The 19532-nt window shown below is 46.3% G+C and overlaps 1 protein-coding gene across 6 annotated transcripts in view; it reads left to right on the top strand.

The window, feature by feature from the left end:
• The window catches only part of PLEKHD1 (pleckstrin homology and coiled-coil domain containing D1), a 50058-nt gene that overhangs the window by 18020 nt on the left and 12506 nt on the right, over window positions 1–19532 (top strand). For 3 of the 6 annotated variants that reach the window (XR_012633861.1, XR_012633859.1, XR_012633860.1), the window contains 8 exons: window positions 585–637; window positions 2418–2512; window positions 3452–3545; window positions 4955–5133; window positions 5901–6033; window positions 7209–7353; window positions 9109–9258; window positions 9857–10671. Coding sequence is in view for 2 of the 6 variants with exons in the window: in XM_074909684.1 (XP_074765785.1) it covers window positions 585–637; window positions 2418–2512; window positions 3452–3545; window positions 4955–5133; window positions 5901–6033; window positions 7209–7353; window positions 9109–9258; window positions 9857–10017 (1010 nt within the window). In the remaining 4 variants the exon portion in view is untranslated. Of the gene's footprint in view, window positions 1–584; window positions 638–2417; window positions 2513–3451; window positions 3546–4954; window positions 5134–5900; window positions 6034–7208; window positions 7354–9108; window positions 9263–9856; window positions 12341–19532 lie in introns of those variants that run through there. The other 3 variants (XM_074909684.1, XM_074909685.1, XR_012633862.1) reach the window with 3 other exon arrangements.

Genomic DNA, 19532 nt, shown 5'->3' with positions numbered 1-19532 from the left:
AAAAGCAACTGATGTTGAGGGTAACAATTCTTAACAGCTAGAAGTTTTATGGCTCAGTTAGGGGTTCAGTTTCTGGGCTTGGCTGGGACATACCGAGATGACAACAGGGTGTTGGCAGTGATGCCCAGGCTGTTGGAGAGGGTGATGTACTAGGTGGGTAGGGATGGGGCACTGAGCTGCGGGAAGAAAACCGACTGCTGCTATGTGGTGTGTGACCCTGTGCACCCACTTAACCTGTCTGTGCCTTTGCTTCTTCATGTATGAACCAGGGATAAGAGTATTTTCTCAGCTCAGCTAGAGGATTGTGAAGGTTAGTTTGTTAATGATCTTTAAGAACATTGAGAGGAAACGTCAGAAGGAGTACACAGCAATATGGTTGTTTAGTTTATTAAGTTGTTTGGCAGGAGGGAAATTACAGAACATCCTGTTAGTGCCATCTCAGCTTTTGGAGCCTCCCAGACAGATACACACAGAGCAATAGAGAAAGCTGCATTTTCAAGCTTCAAACAGTGTTTCATGCTCATAAATATCCCCAGGATATAAACTTTTCTCTACATTTGGCCTCTGTGTGTGTGTGTCTGCAGATAAGCTAATGGAAGAAACAGAAGAGCTGTGTCTGCAGAGGGAGCAGAAAGAGGTGAGTGTTCATCACAACCCAATTTCCTTCAACTTCCCTATGGCAGGACTGGGAGGCTGGCAATTGTTGGTTTGAAGGTGTGTTAGGGTTCAGGGTGGGAGGCTGCAGAGCCAAAAGCATCTCCAGGCAGCCTCTGAGCCCTGTGGATGAGAGAGGAATAAGAGCTGTGCCAATAAACAGACCTGACATCGTTCTAGTGTAGAGATATCATTGTGAGAAACAAGGAGCAGCAAAAAATAATGTGGCTTGTTCTTTGAACACACCAGAAATGGGGAGAATAATAAACATTGCACTAGGGAAAACTCAAGAGAGCGCTCCCTTAGATATGACTATTATACCTTAATTTATCGAGTTTATTATTGTTTTCCAAATGAATCCTAACTTATATTTGCTTAATATAATAAAAGTAGCTTGTTCTTATATTTACAAACCTATTATTTGCAAATCTATACTGTTTTTTATAGCACCATCATAAAGTTACTGCAAGATAGCTTTGCAGACGGGTTGTCCTGTCAAGCATTAGGAAAGTCTATATGGATGTAGACCACCACATTGCAATCTTGCAAACAACTGTATAATCTCCTCTTCAGTTAATCCAAAATGACTGTTGCCTCTCTTTGGTAAAAATGGCAATGCTGTTCTAGACTTCTCTGGCCTAGCTTTTTCCTGTGTACATTTCTGGAGAGCTAAAGTCCAAACAAAGGTGGCTTGGACACTCCGTTAGGTCTAAGCTACTTCTGCCTTTGCAGTGAGAGGCCAGCTTCTGGTGAGGTAGCCTGCTGCACAACCCACAGCCACAGGGAGGGAAATGCCCTTGTCTAAACACCATGGAACAAATCTCTGCTTTTACAAAGCCAAGCGTGGTATCTCCGTTGTCCACAAAGAGCAGGAGGGGTCAGGTTAGTTTGAAGGAGTTTGGAACTGATGAAGAAATGAACATATAGCTCACTGAGCTGTGGCGGTCTGACCTGCTGTGAGCCTGAAGGCTTCAGAGCAATATGCTGGGAAAGCAGCTTGAACCATGTGTCTGCACCATGAGCAAGAGTCTTTTATCTGGTGTCAGTGCTGTTTTGTGACCTGCCTGGGCCTGCAGCAGGACTCCTGCCTAACAGCTAAGGCTGCAAGGGGACCTGACCAGGAGCGGGACCCTTGCTGTTCTTAATCCCTGTCTCCCTCCATCTGCACTAGGTCTCAATACAACTGATTCCTCTAGACTAAGGGAAGAGTCTTTCACTGCTTGAAGATAGGTAGTGGCATTCAGGGCTCTTTAAGCACGGTTTTATTAGCACAAAAATAGTGACGGGCTGATTAAACTGTGCAAAGCTGTAGCTATGCAGTTTGTGTTTGCCTGTGCCGGTGGGGATGGGAAGCAAGGCTGAGCTAGAGGAAATATTGCTCTTCAGGCACTGCAGTGCTGTGGCTGTCACATTCCTGTCTGGGCTTTCTGTACCTGCACATGGAAATATTAGGTGCATGTTGAGTCCAGCTTTCCCAGAGACTTTGCACCCTTCTGTATATGTGCAGCAGAGCTGATCTGTGCAGGGAGCATGTCTGGGATTTCCAGGTGCCTGGTAACCTGGCTGGGACTTCTGGATCTCTGGAAATCCTTAACCAACGTTCAGTCCCTTCTATTTGCCTGCTAGATGAAACTCTGGTGGAATCAGACACTATGTGGCTCTACATAGCTCGGGTTAAAAATCCCAGGCATTGTTAAGAGGAAAGCCTTGCCTAACTGTGAGTGTGTCAGCAGAGTACATTCCTGTCTTCTCTTTCCGTCCAGGAACTCGAGCGTCTGAACCAGGTCCTGGAAGCAGAGAAGCACCGTTTTGAAGAGGTTGTACGGGAGCTGCGGGTGGAGCAGGAGCAGATCAGACGGTAAGGCAGCAAACTACGTGGGGCAGGAAAAGGACACAAACACCCATGCTGGGCAGAAGTGCTGCTGCGGTGGTGAATCAAAACAGTTGGTAAAATACACATATTTTGTGCATGCAGGAAAGGAGATAAATTCTATATTGACAAAAACAGGAACAATTGAGATCTGTTTAACTGCATTTGCTGTCACTTCTGTGACCAATAGAATACAGCATAGTTTCAGGGCTCAGGCAACTTCATTTTCAAAGGGCTGGGACATGAGCAAACCCCAGATTAGTCGGGGTAGCATGGTAACAGTCAGGTGCTAGAGGACTTCAGAGAGGCAGTTAGTTTGAATGAGTGACCAGCCATGTAGGCTCTAGACATCTGAATCTGGTTTTTCATCATCAGCAGAATGACACTGGGTGGATGATGAAGTTGCCTCACCAAGGATAATTTTGTCATTTTAAGAGTCCCACTGTGCAAAATATGAATAGCAAATGAATTTAGAAAGGGAAGGATCCAAGAAGTGCTTTGCCCTGAGTGTTGAAGGGGCATGTTTTACCATTGCCCTCTTCTTTTTTTCCTTTTCTTTCCCCAAATAACATCTCAGAAAAGCCAGTGTGATTTTTGCAAATGATTTTTGTTTTCATAGACCTACATCTGCTTAGATATGACTGCCCTGTCTGAGCTTTTCCAGTTGCAGCTGTGGCCCTGCCCTTGCCAGAAGCACACTGTAACAGTTGGTTTTGGTTTGATGGTCAGGAGGCACAGTAAAGTTCTTGGATGCTCGTAGTGTGTTCAAGGTGTTATGTTTCCTGGCAATCTCCTGTCTCTCCAGGGCTGCCCACACCAGCTACCAGTCGCAGGTCCTGCACTGAGTTCCACAGCCTGCGCAGTCTGAGCGCAGTCTGTGGGGCTAGTGTTCCCCTGCAATAGCTATCACCCTTTTTGCTTCTTTAGGGAGCTAGAGCTCACAGCCCGCTCCCTTAAAGGAGTGGAGGAAGAAAAGAAAGAGTTGCGAAGCCTGACACAGTCCTTACAGAAAACCCTAGAGGTGAGTGACAACTTCTCTCCTCTGAATGACAGCATTTTGGGAACGATCTATGAGAACTGACCAGGGCTGAAAGCGATGCTGTCCTGTGGAATGAATCTAACATCCGCTACTGCCGGAGTTAAGTCCTGTGTGGGTGAACAGGTTCATTCGGTAGCTGATATGAAGGCCAAAACCCCGTGCAGAAAAGGACTAGAAGTGATACGGAGTCTGGGAGAACCAAGCTTTTCCCAGCAGTACCAGGTGATGTGATGTAGGACAATAACCATAAGTTGCAGTTTGGGAAGCTCAGGTCGAACACTAGGGAGAAACTTTTCACCAGACAGGTAGGTAGGCAGTGGGAGAGGCTGAGGAACTTCCATCTTGGGAAGTTTTCACAAACTGACTGTAGAAAGCCACAGCTGACTGTATCTTGCTGTGTTGACAGACCAGTTCTGAACAACAGGCTGGACTAGAGCCTACCAGAGGATCCCTTCCAGCCAACATGTTCATAAATCTGTGATAACTTTCTGGTTTGTTTGGTTTTTGTGTTGTTTTTTTTTTGTTTGTTTGTTTTTTTTTTTGTTTGTGTGTGTTTTGTTTTTTTTTTTTTTTTTTTTTAAACTGCAATTCCCTAAGTGCTGGTAGAAATTGGAGCAGTAGAGAGGCATCAGTTAGTAACAGAAGGGAGCATGGTTCCCAGGGAATCCTGTACCACATTGGAATTTAGGAAACAGAGTGTGGATGTATTAAACCCTTTACTTACTTGGTATCACTCTGGTGGATTAGTGGAAAGTGGCTTTTCTAAATGTATACTCTTTGTGAAACTTCCATACAGCTGGCCTTCTTGAAGCCTCAACATTGTCCTTAATGTTTGTGTCAGATCCTGCAAGTTTGTCCAAAAATCTGTTGCTGATGTTCCTTTAAGCTCTCCTCCTTGCCTGCAGTTATGGGTATGAAAAAAGAACTGGAAAGCTACGGAAGGACTATTCATGCCCTAGTTGCACACTGGACTGAGCACTTCAAAGGAAAACACTGTGATATGTCCTGTTGCCCTGCAGTTAGAAGTACCAGAGGGGATGCCTCTAGTTCATGCTGAGGAGCGAGGTGAGGAGGGAAGGCAGGAAAGCTGCTGGCACTGGTGATGCACTAGGGAAGCACAGGGCTCCAGTCCCTGAGCTGGGTCCTTACTAGCATATGATGTCAAAGGAGCCTGCAGGTTCTCACCCCCTTGCATAGCAAAGGCTATGGTGGAGGCTTGCTCCTCACAAAGGCAGGTATGAAATAAAAAACAGATTTTGTTATTCTTGGTTTTAATCTGAATGAGGCATGTGGATGTAAGGATGGAGGGATTCAGGAGGGAGGAGCCAGGCAGGAACAGGAGCAGCAATGTTAGACTTAGCTGGTACTCACAATCTCTGCCCTTCTTCAAGGAGCTCTCCCTGGAAAAGCAGCAAATGTTGGAGATGCTGGAAGAAAATGAGAGCCAGCTCCCACCTCCAGCCAGCCCCAGCAAGGAGCAGAGCCCCATCTGGGGACTGCACTGCAGCCTGCAACAGATTGAAGAGAAGATGCAGAAACTTTTGGAGGAGAAACTCCTGGCAGAGAAGAGGTAAAGTGGAGCAGGATAAAAAGAGGTAAAAAGGAGCAGGGGCTCTTATGGTGGTGCCAGAGACAGGGATGTGGGACAAGGTGTGATCCAGTGTGAAAAGGGTGGTGGGAAAAGAGATGGTTTTCCCCCTTGCAGGTGGGGGGCAATCAGAAAGGATATGGCTAAATATTTCAGGCTGAAAAATTAGGATCCCTTCAAAACTGTTCTCCTGTTTATTCTGAGACCTGCAGAGAGGCAAGATCCTTTATCGTTTCTGATCTTGGGTGTGGTAAAGGGAAGAGGACACTTCTGCTGTGCTCAGCCTTAGTGGTGCCAAATGATGTTGACTATCTGCTGACTTGCTTTTTGGTTGCCAACACAAGACAAGCCTGGAAGCTTGTCTGGTTCCCATGGCAAGAGTTCAGGTTATAAATGCTTCAGAGGGGTCAGAGTGAGGCAGGGCACCTGAACTTGCTGCTGCTTGGACCTGTTCCTTTCAAGTAAGGATTTAGGCATGTGAATCCATTTGGTGTTCATGGACTTGTCCGTAACAAGTGTTTGGTGGTCCTGGACCTTGTCTGGGGGTTGAGAATGTTCTATTCGGGAACTGTCCACCTGGATTTCTCCAGCAATGCCTGTGGTGTTGAAGTGAAACACAGAGAGCACTCCTGTTAGCGTCTCTGCTCAGGGCAGCCAGGTAGTTAAGCATGCGCCGTTGTGATACTAAGCCCCTTCTTCCTGTGTGTGTGGTGGGAATGGTTGTGTTCCTTTGCTGTGCCATGCACCAGGATGAAAGAGAATGAGGAGCGGTCCCGAGCACTGGAGGAGGAGCGGGAGTTTTACTCTTCCCAGTCACAAGCGCTGCAGAACTCACTCTTGGAGCTGACTGCGGAGAAGCAGCAGACGGAGAGAGACCTCAAGGTATCCCCTGTGTGTGTTGCATATTGCTGTCCCTGGCCCCAGAGTTATCTTGTTTTCCTTTTCAGTTCATCGCCTATCAAGTGGGAGACTTGGTTTTGTTTTGGTTTTGTTTTGTGGTCACAAATCTTCATTTGCTGTGCTTCATATCATGGTAACACATGAAGTTGCCATGTTGTGTCTATGTAGCACTGCTATTTACTTTCTCATACTGAGACCTGATTAACTCATTCAGTAAAAGTCTTTTTATTGTTACTGTGAATGCATCATCGAAAGATGGAAGGAGGAAAAAAATAAAAAAGAGGAAAATAGACAAAATCCAGAATAAAGATTATTTTAAAGAGATACTAATATGACATTGCAGAACTAAGGAGAAATCTTGCCTCCTCACTTGTGCTTGGAGAATTAATCTTAAGGTTTGTAAATCTTCAGGAACCTCTGCATGAAGTTGGGTTCAAAAACAGAGGAATGCAAGTGAGGTATCAGCTCTCCTTTGTTATCCTAGTAATGGAAGCTACCTTAATCTTTACACAGGTAATTGGAAAAATTACCTTTTTTCATCTAAATAATGTAAAGGTTATGCTTTATTGACTGTTTGACACTCAACTGCCTTCTACAAATATTGTCAAAAACCCCCCAATCCTTCTTTTTCCTGCAACTCCAAGATTTTCTTATCCTGTAACCTTTCACTTGGCCAGACTAAAGCTAAGTTGACCCAAGCTGTATTAGTTATTCTCATTTGCTAAGAAACTACTGATATTATCCTTTGTTTCTACCTTTTCTTCTGTTTTGTTTCTGAAACTAAGTACTGTAAACCCCTTTGTGGGAATTGATGGCCTTTATCTCAAGTACATCTCAGCTGAAAAGATGCAGCTGCAAGCACAAATTCATGTGTTGAAACACCATCTCTGAATCCACATGGTTCATACAATGAGAGGGAAGCTATGAAGATGAAAGTCAGAGTAAAGAATTACTAAAATAATATGGACTTCAATTTCAGATTCTGTCTAAAGATATGAGAAACAACTCTATGTTATCTTACAATATTTCTATTCGTTTTCCTTACTGTCACCTTTTCATTTTCATCTGCTTAGTGGGTCCCTCACAAATGCTGTGAGCTAGCAGAATAGTTATTGAGATGCAAGCTGGTTTTCAGCAATGTTTATTCTCTTCCTCAGGCTGAGGTGAAAGTGCGCATGGATCTGGAGAAGAAGCTGAGAGAAGCTGAGGAAGCATTGCAGAGCTTGGAGCAAGGCTTAAATTCTCTGGATTGCAACAAGGAGAAAGAGGAGAAGATGAAAGCAGATGTCAGTAACTTGAGAAGTAAGTCAGTCATCCATCCTCTCTACTGATGAGCAAGCTGTGAGTGAGAAAATGTTTCTACCCATCTTCCAAGACACAAAAAGAAGTTCCCAAATTAGCAAAGCTGCACATAATGTGCTCTCCTAACTCCTTGTACCTCAACCACACTTCCTTTTTGAGGAGCCAGAACATGCTATGCAGGCACTTAGTGTTTTGCCCTCAAAAGAGGACAAAATCCCAGACTTCCCTGTTGGCTGGAAGACAAACCTAGGGACAGAGATGCGTGAATGCTTTCTAAACCGTCAAACAGGGAAGCTTTGGCAGAGCTGTAAAGACTGACTAGGTCCGAGTATAAAGAGTCCTCTGATGCTCCTCAAGACAATCTTCTCACAGCCTTGGTTACAAGATCATCAGCAGTTTAAGGAGGGCCGTTGTTGCTGTAGCAGTGGGCTGGTAGGTGACCCAGCAGGTGAAGTTTGGATCCCTGCTCAGAGCCGAATCACTGCCTAAGTGCAGGACTGCTGTGCAGAGATGACTGGAGTTCACAGGTCAGGTGTAATACTCAGCTTTCACAGCTTATTCCTGTTTCTTTGCCTTTTTTTTTTCTTTTTCTTTTGGTAAGATAGGGCATTACCCTAGCATCTGGCTTGAGTCAGGTTTGGGAATTGACATTAGCAGCTTCAGTTGGGTGAAGTCTTGCTTGTTTTCCACCCTCAGGTATACGAGATATCATATATATCCTCCCCTCAGCAAGGGGAATCTGTTATGCAGATGCTGTATCTGTGCAGTTATGGCTTAATTTCAGTGAAAGGTGGATGTATTGGACAAATACAGAAAAGTCAAAAAGTCCTGTGGCATTCTGAACACTGTTAAGTATATCTATTTATGTAAGTATAAATACATGTATAAATAGTTTTATATACACACACATTTATAATTCATATATATAAATATATGTAAATAAAATAAGTATTATTCAGTAGATTCTGCATCAAATTTCTAAGCTGAGACAAAAGGGGATGATTCTGAACTTCATCCCACTGGCTCAGAACCATGGTAAGAAAACAGAGCTAAAGTGGATGTGTTGAGCTCAGCATTCAGCTAGAGCGGAGCTCCTCCACAGGCCATAAGTGAGTAGCCTCTGGCATTGAATGTCTCCTGACACTCATTTCCAGTCTTAGATTTTGGAGGATGTTTTCTTCAAAAGAGTGAAAATGTACTGATGAGCAAAACATTGTCAGAGTTTGGACATGGGGCTTTGCATGGAGGCTGTAACATATGTATGTGCTAGTAATAGCTATGCTGTTAGAAATCGCCAGCCATGTATGACCTGGGTGTGTATGCCTGTGCCAGCGTTGCCAACACTTCCCTTTCTGCTGTTAGACTGGACTGGTTTTAGAAGTCCTTCAAAGAAAGTGCAATGAGCAAAGCTTCGGACCCCTCCGTTGCAAGAGAGTTGAGAAGTTTTTATCATAATATCAGATGCTTTTGGCGCTGAAACATGAAGAGTTGTGGGAATGATTGATGGGGAATGGATGGTTGCAGCTTTTTCTGTAATTTGAGTATGCGTTTGTTGGGGACTGGAGGTTTTTGTCACTTTGAACTTGTTCCTTCTGATGATATTCTGGAGCTTCATGGATTGTTGTTTGTGAAGGTCTAGGGAGATGTAGAACATCATTACCTGGCTTAGCCCATTAGCGAGTGCAGCCCCTTGTGGCTAGTTCATTGCTTAAAGTGTATCTCCTGTCACTGCTCAGAGTGGTGTCTTCTTCTCAGAGTTCTTTGAAGAGTGCATCCGCAATGCTGAGCTGGAGGCCAAGATGCCCGTGATCATGAAGAACTCTGTGTACATCCACAAGGCTGCCACTCGTCGCATAAAGAGCTGCCGCTTCCACCGCCAGAGAGCCAGTGCTTCGTGGAATGACTGTAGGTATTGTGCAGCTGCTTCTTCTATAGCCTGCAGGAGCAGATAGGTACAGCTGAGGCTGACAGAGCAGTAAGGTCTGCAAATCTGGTTCATATTTCCTATTCCCCAGTAGTAGAATAGAGCTACAGAGAAGCTTGGAGCTTCCTTACCCAGAGAGCAGGCACCAGGTGTGCATACTGGTTGCCTGTCTCTTCGTCTATGTTGAAAAGTAACTGCTGTGATGGTCCTGGGCCCCTAAAAAAACATGCTCAAAGCTGAATTCATCTGAATTCTTAATCATAGACTGAGCTAGTTTGGGAAGGGACACCTGAACATTATCTAATACAAACCAGTGCTCAGAGTGGCTACCTGCAAGGTTAGAGTACATTCTATGTAGAATCAGACGCAGCTGTAAATAAGAAAAGTATGTCTCCATGCTGTCAGCATTTTTCTTCTGAGAACAGTAAGGTGAAGCTGTTAGAGTGCAATGGTTAGCTTTTACCCCTTGCCAGGCTCTCAGTCCTGTTGATCCATGGTTCATGTGCTCTAGTGAAGCTTTGTCTTCAGTTTGTGTCCCTGATGGATAGCACTGATCCTTCTGTGCTGCTCTCGTTTCAGTGAAGCAGTCCCAGTCCTTCATCTTCTCGCACGCAGAAGCTGAAAACATTGAAGAGCTGAAAGAAGCAGCCAAAAGACTGAGCCGGGACCAGCGCTTCAGGAAAACTCTCTATCAAATCATGAGGTCGCAAAAGGATTCTGCTTCAGGGGATGAAAAGTGACTCTTGTTGGGAGGGTGCTTCTGATAGCAACTTGCCATTCAGCTCCACAAAAGTTACGCCATTGGGCGCTAGGCAGATTTGCCTTTTGGTGGGGAAAGTGGGGGAAAGTTGTGTGTAAGCAATTCCCTCAGTTAGTGGCTTTGCTTTAGTTTGAATGCTCCCTGTAGCCTGGCAGACCTTCTCTGCTGATCACTCCAAATCTGCTTGCTTCAGCTGCTTACGTTAAGCCACATTTTGCTGAGATACCATGGTCAGTGTTAAAGTGAACCACAGACTGTAGCTTAGGAAGTGCCTCTTCTTTCCTTTCCTGTCTAGTCTGTCTGCCAAACACAAGTGCTTCTGAGAAAGCCTTTGATCAGGCTATGCTCCAGCTAGTGTAACCTCCCCAGCTGGACACAGCTTACCCTGTTCTGCCTGATCCCCTCGAGGAAATGGCTCGCTGCACGCCCCCGGCCAGTCAGCACTTCAGTGGGGCACGTTTCCTGAAGACTGCAGCAGTCCCAGCCTCCCAAGCACAGGCAGGAATATCAAACACAGGGCAACCTCTTGGTGTTACATCATTTCAAGCAAATGGTAGCAACACAAGGTGAAGACAACCCAAGGATGCTATGGATTTGACTCCAAGGAGGATCATGTGCAGAGAAGAGCTTATAGGTAACACAGTGGCATTGATGCAAGTTGGAGGGAGGGTTGCTTTGTGCTGACTGTGGGCAGAATATCCTGGGGCCACCTTTGCATTTGTTTTTGCATTGGGACATCTGGCTGTGTCATCGTCAGAAGGAGGAGCAAAGCTATATGCTGCAGAAGGTGTTATCTATAGGCTGATTCAGAGCCTTTGACTCTGCTCTGGTGGCTTCCTCATCACCTCTGTAAACAAGCCAGAGGACAGGTGGGTGAGGAGTGTCCAGCAACAAAACCCACTCCCACCTGGAGAATTAAACATTGTCAGCAGCAAGCCGTTGGGGCTGAGAAGGTGCGGAAAGTAATCTCTGTATGTGCTGCAGTGAATAGCCTGTGTTTAAGGCTTTGTACTGCTCTTTACCAGTTCTCTTAATTGCAGTCCAGGCTGTCTTGGTTAAACTGACACCTCTGGCAAGTCAAGGCTGGATTGGGAGAGGTGCTGTGGACAGCCTATTCAGAGGTGGGTTGGCCTCTGTCCCCTGCCAAGCACTCACCATGTGGTTACTGCAGGGAAGGATTTGCCCTGCATATGATCATCTTGTACATTATAGGAGAAGAAACACTTTGTTGTGGGAACCTTGCAGCTTCTCCCACTGTTTTTAAGCAGGCAACTGGCAAATAATTACCCATGTTATAGTAATAGCGCTGCCTGGTGCTTGCAGAGCTTGTCAGGCACACTGAGTGACGCTGTTATCCCTGTGGTATAAATTGGGAAATAAAGGAATAAACAATACAAAGGTGAATGAAGTTAGCAGCAGAGGTACAGTTAGGGCTCAGGGGGTCAAGTGCAGATTTATTGGGGCTTTCAGGGCTGTACCTCTCATGAGTACCCCTGGGTATTGCACATGTCCAGTGACACTGGGGAGCTGCTTCTCTGTCCCCTGTAGACTGTGACACTGTCCAGTCCCAGGCTTTGGCTTCTGACCACCTCAGTCATTCCCTACCAATTCAGTGCTTTTCTAGGGCGAAGCCAGGGATCAGGGTGGGAACGGAGCCCTGGCTTGCCAGCCACAGGAGAGGCGTTGATGCTGGGTGGAGGAGCATAGTGGGAGGGCGTGATGATCCTAGAGGGGAGTCACTCTGCTGTGACCAGAGGAAAAGCATTGAAGGCATAGCCTATACTTTCCATTTCAGGCAGTTACTCTCCAGTGTCCTTCTGCCAGGCAATGGGAGGTTTTATACAATCCAAGGGTCCAGCACTGAAGGCTGACATTTTTGTGATGACAGGTGATGCAATAGGAAAAGAGAATTTGCATCCCTCCTTAGCATACTTGATCCTTCTGTGTTTTTTCCACTTGTGCTTGCATGCTAGAAAGCCACAAATGAATTCTTGCTCCTACAAGGCTGTGAAGGGCTGTGAGAAAGCAATACAAGCTAGTTTTCCCCTTTACAATGTCCTCACATCACCTCTGGTTATTTTCCAGTTACAAGGTCTATATTGTGTGATGCTGGAAGGGACAGAAAAAAGGACAGCCAGAGAGCGTATCTGTAATTCAGGCAGTTAGGAAAATCACCCTGTGGCTTGTGAATGCAGCACCTTTGATCTAGTACCATCAAAAGCCACAATATCAGACTTTACAGAAGTATTGTGCTCAGGGGGTAGCCTTTACTGTGCATATTGACAGCAATAAATAAAGTTACGCTGACACTAGAGTGAATTCCTGTGTGTTCTTGAGATGCTGTCACTGAAATGATGTTAAATTGCCTCTGCACGAGTTGAGACAAATCATTGTGACATGCTCATTTACTGCCAGTGCGCTTCCTCTGCTTCTCTGACTTGTGTTACGTGCTTACCATCACCTCTCAAAAGGACTGGCTGGATGTAAAATGCTTTCACCTTTGCTACCCACTTCCACTTTTAAAATGTGTATGAAAAAGCTAGGATGTATCAAATCTAAAGAAGAAACCTCCCACTTGCCTACCTGAAGCCAGTGAGCACCTTTGTGTAAGCAGCAAGGCATGTCCTAAGCCACCTGTGGGAAGGTGCCTGCCACCAGTCGTTCCTTGCTGCAGATACTAGTTCTGGGGAGGAATCTACTACCCTGTAAGCTCCCTGGCCGAGTCAGCACAGAGCTGGGTCTATGCACCATAGCATCTTATCTAAGTGACTGTCTCCTTATTCTGTCTGAAAGGACACAGAATTACTAATTTCAATGTTACCTATGTATTTTTAATGCAACTCAGTAACAGGCAGATAGCTTAGGGAGCAACTCACCTCTGTTCAAATAACCTCCACTAGTAATCCTGGATCAGATCCCTTTCTCCTACTGGGAAACCTGGGAGTGAGATGAGAACTCCCTCCACTGAGGAGAGTTCCCTAAATTGTTCACTGATGTCTGAGGATAGGAGAAGATATGGGATGGTTTGCACCTCTAAGGTTTCTCTTCAGAATTTGCCGGACAGCAATAGTGGCTCTGAAAAGCCTGTGGCAATTCTTCCACCACCTCCACCTTCTGGCTATCATCTGAAAACTTCTCTTCCCTCTGAAGACTTTCCCTTTTGTGCCCTTCAGAGACATTTAAAAATACGGTTTCATTTGCAGACACTGCCAAACATGAAGCCTGCTGATTCTCCTCTGCAGTGTCTTGCCTACTTTTTGCAGCGTGAACAGTGGCTCCTGCTAAGGTCAATGATTAATTTCATCCCCCACATAAAATGCACGAAGCCTCCAGGCTGTTTCGGTCCCTGGTGCAGAAGAGTGGCTCCTGCTGAAGAAGAGGGCTCTGGCAGCTCCCCTGGTGCTCACTGCCCCAAGGCTTTGCTCTTGCACAGAAGTAAATGGCAGGGAAAGGCAGGCAGTGCCAGCCCCGCTGCCTCCAGTACGTGTTGCTTCTAAAGCAGAGAAAGTGGACAAGAAATGGAAACTGCCCTAGGGGTCAGAAGTCAATAATAAAGGATAAATGGTTGCTGGTGCGTGTTAGTATTGCTGTGCAGGGCACACAAGTGACACAGGCTGGGAGCAATTTTTAGCTACAAAGTATGGCTTTGTTTTCGCTCAAGATGGTAGGCAGGCTTTCCACTTAGGACATTAGTGTAACTTTGGTGTATCTCTTAGGAAATAAGATGATAGTTTTTCACAGAAATAATCTGTTTTGAATGCTTTTCAATGCAGTCACATTTTTGTGGTTGCTAGAGGGACAGAAGATGGCTGTGTCTAGTCAGGAGAAGTTTGCTCCCAGGAAGTTGGCCATGCTCTAAATGTTTTGTCTGAGGCTTACTTTCAGGCAGGTCCTGAGGCTTGCATGCTCCTTTGTGCTGGTGTGACTGTGAAGGATGCTATTATCATTAGCATCTTTCACCTGATACACTTGTCACAAGGACAATTATGCAGTTTTTCACCTAGTTCATGCACAATTTCTTATCCACCTAGTTTGACTGTGGCTATGAATGGGAGAAATGACCAAGCCAGAGGAATTGGCTGTAGTCAGTCACCTGAGAGCTGGGTCTGAGGTGGCTTGTCAGAGTGACAGTCACCATCAGCGGGGCCAGCTGGGACCATGACCTTGGCAACTATACATGGTTTGTTGAACAACCTGCAGTGCCCTTCTGCCCACTGAGATAACAGCCCTTCTTCTATATTAAGTAACGTTTACTTCTTACTGCAGGGTTAATTCTAAAGTCAAAATGGAGAAAGATCTAACTGACTACTTAATCAGGTCTGTGAGTCCTTTCTGCTCCTTTTTGCCACTGCTAGTAAGTGCTGGATATGCTGTAGTGCTGGAACCAACAGCACTTTTTTTTTTTTCCCCACGTTGGCAGATCTGGCACTTCACAGGAAGAAAAATTATAAAGGCCATTTTGTGGGGGTAGCAAAGGCACCTTTTGCTAACTCAGAGGTGTTGCAATAAATAACTTGGCAGAGTCATGTGTTCTTATTTTGCTCTATTATAAAAAGTGTAAACTTTGCATTGCTTAAAATAAGTAGTGAACTCTGCTTACCCTTGAGGAGTTCTTGACTGCACCCCTGCCTCAAACCTTTCTGTGGAAACCATCCAAGAACAGAGGAACCAGTCCTTTCCTAGAGCTGCTGCCCCCACCAGTTTCTTCATTAATTCTGGGGGCAGGAGAGAGCCTCTGTTTTCCTTCATACGTCAGCAGCTGCCTCCAGGAGATACCAGCCCCTGCTCCTGTGGCATGAGAAAAACAGGTTCCATATTTTGTTGCGTTTTTGTTGTTGTTCCAAGCTCTCCAAAGTAGGAGTAAATAGTTCTAACATCTCCATTTTAATAAGGGGGCCTTGAGGTGTTTATGAAGGGTGTGAGAAAACTGACTCACTGCAGTGGGATTAGGCCCTGCTCAAAAAAAGTGCTGATGCTCTCAGCCTTGATGGAAGTATGGCTGGAGGCTTGTGTTAGAGTCACTGCTGAAAGCACAGCCGCAAACAGGGCAGCAGCATGTATGGCAGAGCTCCGTCTTTGGGACGGTTCACAAGCACTCAAGGACCCTGGGTGACAGAGGTAGGCTATGCTCTTAGGTGCACTCAACTCAGCAGCATGCGAGGCTGTGAGAAGAATTAAAACGACATGGCAAGAAGGTGGGAATGCTGTGGCTTTTGTAGCAAGATAGAGGACTGGATTTACTGCAAAGACTGCCAGAGAGAATGGATTGTAACTCACTTGAGAATAGCCACTGTTTTAATTTCTCCTTTCCTTTCCTGTTTCTACTGGAGGCACAACACTTGTGCTCACTGTAGGTGAGAAGGTGAGGAAGCTTCACTGGGAGTGAGATTGAAAGGTAGGAGTGCAGCACATGTGACTAAAAACTAGAGCACTGCTGATAGTATGTTGGTGCGTTTAAAAAACAAATTGTGTGCTATGGCAAGTGCTTCTTAGTAAGAGAAAGATAGCTGTCCTATTTCTCATTAAGCAAGAACCACCTCAGGTCCCAGCTGGAGTCCAGTCCCAGGTGCTCAGAGGAAAGGGGTCTGCAGCTAAGGCCCTCTTTTCCTCTCCCCAGCTTACTGCTGCTGAGCAAGACACAGTGAGAAAACACAGCCGAGCTTGCACTGCTATGGCCCAGCTGAGTGATGTGGGGACGTGGCTTTTGGCTGTTCTCCTTTGTGGGTAGCTGTGTGCATGCAGTGGCTGCTCAGGGGGTCAGAAGTCAGTCTTGGTGCTGGAAGGGTTTTGGGTATCTAAATGTTGACTGGAAGAGGCTGGAAATTCCTGCAACTCTTGGTGGGTTTGGATGTTCAGAAACTTCTCTAGCCTGGAACAGCAGCCCTCCAGATCCCTCTGTGATCATGTGTGTGGTACTTCAGATAGATGCTCTGAGCAGTGAAGCCAGGCACTCTTTCTGCTCCTGCTTTTAAATTTCTCTTGTAGTTTCTCCCTGCACACAAATACAGAACAGGTATGGTTTAATGTGGAACTTGTATTTAGATTAAGAGAAACAACACGCAGGCAGAGTTAGCTTTCCTCCCTATGTAGGGGGAACATGGGCTCCAAAACAAGGACAGAATATTCCCAGGCTTTCAAAGATACCATAGGTGGGTAAAATAAGTGTGCTTATCACATGTGCCAAGCTTGGATGAGGAGGAATAGGAGGACACATTGTATTTGAAATCTGAAGCCAGCCTGAAGTAAGGGAGTTGTTTGGAGAAGATGTTTTAGCCCCTTGCTTTGGCTGATGCTGAAGGAGCTAGAAGAGAACATGTCTGCTAAGTTCATGCTCTCCTTTTGGCGGCTGCTCACTACACAGGAAATCCCTCCAGCTGTGACCAACTGCGGCTGAGTAAGAACCTTGCTCAGAAGCAGTGGTGGTGGCTGTGACTCCAAGGAACACCCTCAGACCTGTATGCAGCAAAGGACATGCATGGCACCACTCCCAGCTAAACTCACAGGGGCTCAGTGTCATGGGAGCCTTTGGCTTCCCCTTGCAAGTGGGCTCAGTTGGCATCTCTGTGCTGGCACCCAGGAGTGGAGAGCCCCATGCCCACTGCCTGAGCTGCTCCTGCATCCCAGCCTCCCCACTGCCAGCACACCAGGGCAGGCCTCTGCCAGCGAGCTTCCATCCTGCAGCATGGAAGGAGGGGATTTAATGAGCCAGCCTTAGGAAAGGCCATCGGGAGCAGGTGTGGGAGCTATCCCATCCACTTCCTGAAGGGAGAAGAGCATCTCCCTGTCCCTGCCCCTCTAGCGCTCTGCTATATGCACCCTGTTTTGCTCTGATGTGCAGTGCAGGGAGGATCCAGAGGCTGGCTCTCAGGAGCCCTGCATGTGGGCTCTGCTTCATTCCCAGACCAGGACAGGACAGGTAAGGGGGAACAGTTGTTTTCCAGGAGAATTGGAAGGAAAGAGCAGACCTAGCAGGGAAGCAAAGAACAACTATTGTGGGTAGCACCCTGCAAAGGACTAAAGCATCCTGATAATCTTCTTTTCCTTGTCCAGAGAGAAGGAAGCAGACTTGAAAGATGTTTCTGGGCCTTGGTTCTGCTGCATTCCCTGTCCAGGAGTTTTGGTCCTGTCTGTGCTTGAAGAGGATCACAAAGTTAGCAAACAAATACAGTTTTACATGAGGAACATCCTCTCCCTTTCCCTCCCTGCCCATCCAGTTTCCCTCAGCAACAAGGAGGTATGCAAAGGGCAAGCTGGCTTCTCCCCACCTTCCCCTCCAGCCTGCTCCCTCAGCTTTCTGTTTGTTCTTTTTTGGCTAATTGTGGCTGTCTTCCCGAGGTGGAAATTAGCATCACCCCAGCAGGCTCCACGGCCCAGGAGCGGTGGGAGGATGGTGCTGCCCCCGGCAGAGCGAAGTCCACCCTGCCGTGGTGGAGCTGGGGAGCCACTCCCCTTGGAGAGGGCAAAGGAGGTGAGACCTGGCTTGCAGGCGATTGTAGCTGCTCATGCCTTTTTCATAACACTGGCTTTCTGTCTAGAAAATATTATTCATGTGACTCACAAAGTCGTTCAGACTTGAGCGTTTCATGCAGAAAATGCACAGAGATGGGCAGTGAACACCGGGGGCTGTTAGCAGGCACCTCCCTTCCCTGCTCCACAGCCCACCCCACATTGGGCTTTGGGCCGAGCCCTGAGGGGGGCAAAGGTGGACAGGGAGGTGCCTGCGCCCCCCTTGCCTCCCACCCTCCAGCATGGGTTCGTTTAGGGTCTGAGCACCAGGTCCTGTCCAAGTGTGTTCTGCAGGGGCAAGGGGCAGGCTGAGGAACCAGTGCCTCCACCAAACCAGTCTGAGCCTTCACTGGTGTCATGGATCCCTTGCAAGCTGCTAACGAGCACTGAATCCGACTCACCTCTCCCCCACCATATATTCACACACGTATATATATATATGTATACACACACATAAAAAGATGATGTGTATTAAATGCATATCTCAAATATATGTCATCTATCAAAAGAAATATTTCATAATGAGATCTTTTAAAAAATTTTCTTGTTTTACCTGAAAATAATTTCTGATTTTCCCCCGGATTTTCTTTCCTCATAGGCAGAGAGCACACTGAAAAGTTTTACCTTTAGGGGGAAATGTGGTATGCATTATAACTGAAGGTCTCCTTGGAGGTTTGTGTCTGCTGTAGCTGCCATTCCCAGACCCACAGAGAAAGCTGCATGTGGGCAAACAGCCCTGGCAAGGACAACAGCCTGTCGGGACTTTCTGTTCCTCCACCCTGCAGCAACCAGGTCAACCGTGGCTTCAGTTTTTCTGAGTCTTTCAGTGACCAGCTCAAGACATGCAGCTGAGCACCTTTCCAGCTCCCCTGGATGAGGGTCAGTGGTGGCAGCTCCTGTGGGCAGAGCGGTGCCAGTGCAGAGGGCAAGTAGCCTGTCCCAGGCCTGGGGCTGGGCCATGAGGCTTGGGGCTAGCATGAGTTTTCCTTGCTGCTGCCTTTCTCTGGATAAATATTCTCAAATCGTGAGGGCTATAAAACTAACACATTTCCTAGTGCTAGTATCATGTCAATAAGCCAGGTCAGACAGCTGGTGTGCCAGAAATTTCCTCAATGTTTTCCTAGCCATGTGATTTAACAAAATACAACTATATCCTAAGAGCCCTGGAAACACATCCCTCTTAGATGCGTTGGTGATGTTTTAAGTGCCTCTGAATGTCACAGAAAAGAAAACAAGTAACTATTTCCTTGGAGGAGGTGGTGTGGTGTCCTAAACAGTAGGCTCGTGGGGGAGATGAAGGGAGGGAGGGAGCTGCTGAGTTCCTGTAGCTGCAGTGCATCAAGGAAGAGGTGATGTTATAAGGAAAGATTTCCTGCTTTAAGGCACTGAATAAATTTGAATTATTTACCAAATAATTGGCCTGCACTTATTACTGCTGTAATGGGATAGCCAGAGAAGCAGAAGCTGTGGCTGCTTCTGCAGCAGGAGACATCAATTATGGAAGAAGGAGGACATGTTGTATAAGGTCAGGAGACAGGATGGCAGACAGGACTATATTCTGCCTTTTCTCTGCCCGACCAGGTGATGTTTGCCATGATAGGGTGTGAGTTCCCAAGGCAACACAAAATGAATCTGGCCTTCCTTCTAAGGAGAAATGGGTCAGTATTTGCCATCCCTACAGACCCAATACCACAGCCTGCCACATTATGGATGCTAATTATAGTAGTAAGGTCATGACTTCAGCTCACTTTCTGGAGGTTGTGTGTGGAGAAATGTGAATTATACAGAAGCAGGATGCGGGTACTCATCTTTAGATGGACAGATGCACCAAAGACAAATCAGATTTTATGGAATCTCCTCTCTCCTTAATCTTCAGAGATTTATTGAAAAGCTTAAAGTTAGGAAAGACTGCTACAGCCTCTAATGTCTTATCCTGTCTGCCACAGATGAGTACACTTCACCTACTTACCACTGGGTGAATTCTGATGT

Source organism: Athene noctua, chromosome 6, assembly GCF_965140245.1.
Source record: "Athene noctua chromosome 6, bAthNoc1.hap1.1, whole genome shotgun sequence".
Lineage (NCBI taxonomy): Eukaryota > Metazoa > Chordata > Aves > Strigiformes > Strigidae > Athene > Athene noctua.
Note: the sequence above shows the minus strand (reverse complement) of the source record. Positions and strands in the feature narration are given on the sequence as shown.